The sequence below is a fragment of the Crocuta crocuta genome, unplaced genomic scaffold (assembly GCF_008692635.1).
Source record: "Crocuta crocuta isolate KB4526 unplaced genomic scaffold, BGI_CrCroc_1.0 scaffold310, whole genome shotgun sequence".
Taxonomy (NCBI): Eukaryota; Metazoa; Chordata; class Mammalia; order Carnivora; family Hyaenidae; genus Crocuta; species Crocuta crocuta.
This window is the reverse complement of record NW_027532609.1, coordinates 346,142-351,946: the sequence shown is the minus strand read 5'-3', so window position 1 is coordinate 351,946 and position 5,805 is coordinate 346,142. Positions and strand designations below refer to the sequence as shown.

The 5,805-nt window shown below is 45.3% G+C and overlaps 1 protein-coding gene across 1 annotated transcript in view; it reads right to left on the bottom strand.

Annotated features, from left to right (window-relative positions):
- The window catches only part of TMEM266 (transmembrane protein 266), a 72,820-nt gene extending 67,678 nt beyond the window's left edge, over positions 1-5,142 (bottom strand). The window contains exons 1-2 of the mRNA XM_077780478.1: positions 5,060-5,142; positions 1,325-1,513 (exon numbers count right to left, since the gene is read on the bottom strand). Coding sequence (XP_077636604.1) covers positions 1,325-1,513; positions 5,060-5,097 — 227 coding nt within the window. The 5' untranslated portion in view covers positions 5,098-5,142. The remainder of the gene's footprint in view (positions 1-1,324; positions 1,514-5,059) is intronic.
- Positions 5,143-5,805: the final 663 nt, after the last annotated feature.

Genomic DNA, 5,805 nt, shown 5'->3' with positions numbered 1-5,805 from the left:
CATCCCACCCAACCTAATTTATGGGGCCCAGTGAATATGTACGGCTCCTTGTTCAACAACTATTAACTTCAAGGCTGCAGCAGCAAAGCATTAAAAAGCAGTAAACCAAAGACAGGGCCTTTGCAACTGCTCAGGTCACATGGGTATGAAGATGGCCTGGCTGGAGCCTTGAGGACCTGGAGACCCAAGTGAAGCCAGTCCTGCCATGCGATGGGTGCTGATAGTGCTCGGGTGTGTCTGTCACCACTGCCAGGCATCCCTTTGCCATCTCCCACCTGCCTGCCTGTCCTTTCCCCACAGTGTCCTGCTGACTCTATGCACACTACTTAGAGAAAATTGTATTTTCAGAGAAATCCACAAGGGTACAGTTTCTGCAAAAGGTGCATGGTTTCACAATTGTTATAAAATTTCTCTCAGGGAGTGGGAAAGCCTATGGGAAACAAGCACAGAAAATCCAAGGTCCAATGCAAATTTACCTTTAATGAAGCCCTTTCACTTGCTTCTAAAATAACCCAGCAACCTTTCATTTTTATATTCAAAGCAGGCAGCATGTTCCAAAATACATACAGGCACCTGAGAAAGAAGAGTGGCACAGAAGTGGCTCCCAAGGTCCTGATCGAAGTTTAAAATCTTGTATCTAAGAGCAACATGGTGGGGCTGGGAAACATCTGACCTGCCATGAGACCCCAGGACCTATTCCTCCCCTTCAGTTTCCCCCACATAAAAGGAGAAGTTAATTGGGGAACAAAAGCATCCACTCTGCTTGACAAACTAACCACTCCTTTGAACCAAGGACTAGCATATCCTACAAGTCCTCCCTGAAAAGGGAGCAGCTAAAGTCCACAGAGCTCCTAGCTAAATGGTGCTAAATTCCCTTACACACTCACATGTTACTGTGCGTAGAATGCTTTCTTCCCAGCCTCTTCCCTGGTGAGAGATGGCTGATAGAGGAGAGCAAGTCCAAGTCCACCTCCTATGGGCTCTGTGACCTTGGGCCAGTCCCTAAGCCCTATGGGTCTCCTGATTCCCAAGTGTACTGAGGGGAGATTGGATGGGCCATTAAGGAGCAATTCAGTCCTGAAACAATTTTACAAATGTCTGAGTTCCAAGTAAATGTTATATAAGAGGCTGTCTAGCAGCAACAGGTATTTGCTGTACCTAAAGCATTTTTCTGAGGAAGCAATGCCTGAGGAGAAAAAGAGCTTGGGTGGCAGATGTGAATCTGTGGTCTCTAATCTCTTGTGCTGCTTCACTGGAGGTACACATGGATTATGGGGGTTATGCAAAAAAGACTTCTTGGCTACTCAACAGCCCCAACACCTACCCTTCTCTTTGGTAATCTTCGTCCAGATTTGACAGGAGTTGTGAGCCCGCCGTGGAGAGGTCGACGGCAGCCAGGGGCAGGTCACGATAGGCAAAGTTCACCAGCTGCACGGGAGCAATGCTCTTGGTTTCTTCGTCTACTTGTTGGGAGATGATCTCAACTTCAGAAATTCCTCCTTCTATAGCAGGCCTGAGTTGGGGAGAAGGGCACAGAACAGTCAACCCTCAAGAAAAAAATAATTTTTCTACTCTCCAAGGAAAGGAGGAAGGAATGCATCAGAATCTATGTTGTGCTGGTGGAGAGCGAGGGAGGAGGCTTGAGGTCACCATTCTTCCATGCTGGCCACCCAAGGGACTAGACTGAAGTCCCAGTCTCCTCCACAGTTGGGGAACAGTGGAAGAATGGAAGCAGAAGTTGCTCAGATCTAAAAATATGAGCACTAGAGGCAGGAGCCTTATCAATGGGGCTAAAGACCCAGATGGAAATTCTGCCACCCAGTAAAACCAGGGCTTAGACCTTTAGGATTTTTGGTCCCTAGAGTTTATATTGGAGTAATATATTCTTTTAAACGGTCTCCTGGGTTTCTCTATACAGGTCTGTTGAAATGTTTCTACCATCTGTACCATAATACAGAAGAGAGGTTTCTGTTCATGACTGGATGTACTGCTGTTGGTTGGGGAACCCACCTGGAGAGATGGAGTGAGCCTTGGATAGGAAGGATAGCAGAAGCCAGCTGTCCTGGATGCCACTCCCTTCCTACTTGAACTCGTCCTACTGTATCTCCCCCTTTAAAGTTGAGAGTAGGAAATGGAGGCCACTTGATCAAACATCTGCAGAGTTATCAGTCTCCTATGTCACTGTCAGGCTTACCTAGAGCACTGCAAATACTCTGGCATTATAAGGCTTCTCATCCGGGGGCAGTTATCACTTCCCATCCTACCAGGGGATTTTGGTAATTTGTGGAGGCATTTTTGGCTACCACACTGACCACAGGAGGTCACTATTGACATAAGTAGGGGTGGGGACATCACACATCTTCAGTGTGTCTAACAACTACAAAGTGTCCTGCCCAAACACCAACAGACACCCTGTGGAAAGATGCTGGGCTGGATCATTTTGCTTTAACTGCCTGGGGTGCCATCTTTGTTCCCCACAATACATCCCTGACCCTATCTTATGTTGTAGAGTCTGAGGGGCTGGGTATTAATGCTTCTGGCCAAACAATGAAGGCCAGAAAGAAAAATGGTGTGAATGGAGAGGAATAAAACTTAAATACCTGGGGGAGCACTGAGAGGCCAGTTTGAATCCTGAAGTGGCAGCCAGTCTTGGCACCTGGGCTCTGGTGCTGCCTCTAATGCTGACTCCCATTGGGCTTCTCCAGAGCCTCAGTTTCTCCAACTGAAACACACAGAGGTGAAACAGAGGCTCCCTAAGGGCCATTGTTTCTCATGCTACAACCTGATATGGATAAGAGATATGGGGAATGGGGTTGGGGGAGGAGGTCTGGAGGGACAAGTTCCTACACTTGGGTGGGGGGCTGTAAATTCTAGACTTTTCTTTTCCAACCACCACTGAAATCTAACTAGTAATACACAGTGGCAGTTATCCAGTAAGTTTAGAGCTGAATTTGCCTACTGCTCATTTGATTGAATTAACCAGGCAATAGAGGAAAAAGTGGGATTTTTATTTGAATGCCACAGGTTGGCAGCCTAAACTACCTGGATGCACCAAGTAATTTTCAATGCCCCAATTCTCTTTGGTAGGCCTTATTTAAACCTTTGCTTTTTGCTACCTGTCAAGCAAAGATAATAGTACTCATCACTGTATGACATTTACAAAATGACTCAAGATCTTCAGACAGAACAGTCATAGGATAGGAGGCTTCTGTGTTTCTCAATAACTGCAATAAAAGGGGTGGGTGTTCAGTGGGGGAATCCCAGTTCCTCCAGGTGTTTCCAAAAAAGTAGATGCTGGGTTGTATTTGTTTTATTTTCTTTTGGACTACACAAGGAAACTATGGGTGGCTTAACTGAACAGACAGAACTCTCTGATGATGTTCATAGAGGGCTGGAGTGAGTTTCTGAGACTAACAGGATGTGGCTCTGAGAATCAGGGAACAGGCTACTACTGCCTTTCTTGTTCTCTGTTCCCCTCCTGCCAGTGGCCATAGCAGCCCAGCACCATCTCTGGTCATGTGGTCATCTCAGCAGGAGGAAACAAGGCCTCTCTTGGTAGGAGTGAAGGTCCCACGGTTCATAGCCTGGGTGTTGATACAAACCTCTGGTCCTGGATGGACAACATGTATTAATGGCCCCATTCTTCACCCCTCCCTTTGCCTTGTGACTCCATAGAGCTACTCCCATCAGAAGGAAGAGTGTGTTTCTTCACCCTTAATTCTGTTTTTTTTTTTAATTTTTAAAAATATCTATTTTATTTTTGAGAGAGAGAGCTCGAGCAGGACTGGGGCAGAGAGAAAGAGGGAGACAGAATCCAAAGCAGGCTCTACAATGTCAGCAGAGCCCAATGCAGGGCTTTAACCCATGGACTGTGAGGTCCATGGACCTGAGCCAAAATCAAGGGTCGGACACTCAACTGGCTGAGCCACCCAGGTGCCCTATGGGTTCAGTTTTATGATTTGTTTTGGTCAAAGAGATGTTAGCAGACATGATACAAGCAGAGGTATGAAAAGGTACTTGAATTTCTGCTTGTGCTCTTGAATCTCTGGTATTGCCATTGGAAGGTCACCAATCTAGCCTACAGGAAGTTGAGAGGCACCGTGAGCAGAATCCAGTTTCACCTAGATCAGCTGACAGAAGCCAAGCCCCATATCTAAGAGTGATCCCAGATTAGCGGAACTATGTAGCTGGCTACCCCAAGCATAGAGGAATAAATACTTATTGCTATATTCTGCTCAGGTACCATGGTTGGTTGGTATGTAGCATTACTGTGGCAAGAGATAATGGGTTCCTGCTCCAGACGACAGCAGCCAGCCCCCAAACCAGGCAGGCTGGGGCACTGTGGCATAACAGAAAGACTGCTATTCTCATCTTGGTATTTTTGCCAATATGTTGCAGGATACAAAATAGGTGACCATTTTGTTGGTATTCAGTAAGACTAGGTGGTGGTCAATGTGGCGTCTTAGATTTGGGGAACTGAAGGCACTTCTCCCTTACAAGTTCTGCCCTTGGTTTCATAAAGCCTGCTTTTAGAAACCCTCTCATGATTTCTAAATTTCCTTACAATTCTCATTTTGTTAATTCACCCTAAGTACTTCCTAATCTTGTCTTGAGGTCTGCTTTTGAAGTTTTCCCCATTTTCTGAGGACTCCTGCTAAAGGAAGTATATGTAGTGATTGTCTGAACCAGAAGATCCTTATCTTATGGAAAATNGGGGTGGTGATAGAGGGAGAAAGAGAGAATCTTAATCAGGCTTCACGTTCAGGCTGATGCAGGGATCGCTCTTACAACCACGAGACCATGACCTGAGCCCAAACCAAGAGTCAGACTCTTAACCGACTCAGCCACACAGGTGCTCCATCCTTTGCTTTTTTAAATCAATAACTGAGATACATTCGTGGGGCAGAGAACAAGCTTAATGTGAGGCTCAAGGACAAAATCACCTGGAGCGCCTCCATCTTCACAGGGCTGAGGAAAAATTCACAGGGCTGTTGGTTGCACCCACGGTTCTGAATTACCAACTCAGCATCCACAGAGAGGAGATCCTGGTGTTACTTACTGTGGATTTGTCATGTTGAAAGATGCAATCAGAGCCATGGATTTTCTTGGTGTCTACTGGGGCTCAGCTGTCTTGAAGCTTGCTGTCAGCATTTCTAAGTGTGAGTTCTTTTACAAGACATACAAAATGGTACCTTGAAAACAAATAATTGAACGGTAGGAATTTATTACACTCAGATGTCAAAGTCCTCACAAGCTCACCTAAAAATGGAGGTCCTTAGAACTTTCTTCCATACAGCACTTTTCTTCAAAGCTATATTTGAACAATGTACATGTTGAATAGATTCTTACAATTACTCTATGGTAGAACAGGCAAAATAATTTCTTTTTTAGAGACAAGTCAAGAATGACAAAATGACTTTTCTGTGTCATACACAGATGATGGAAGATACAGATTGGACCCAGGTTTTCTGACTTTTCATGTATAGCTCTTTCCACTAAATAGCCATGGCTAAGCAAACCAGGGTAATGTTCTACTCCAGCCTTTGGGAATCTCAAAAATCTCAAGTGTTTTCCCACAATGAGAGGGGCAGCACACCCTGGAGCCAGACTGCCTGGGGTCAGAGCCTGGCTCCCACTTATTAGCTCTGTCACCCTGGGTAAGTTCCTTAACCCTCTCGTCCCCAGTTTTCTCCACCTATAAAATAACAATGAAAACAGAACTAACTAAATGAGTCAATGCATGTGAAACACTCAGAATAGTGCCTGGCATGTAGAATTGGCTTTTATTATCAAAAGGATTATTTT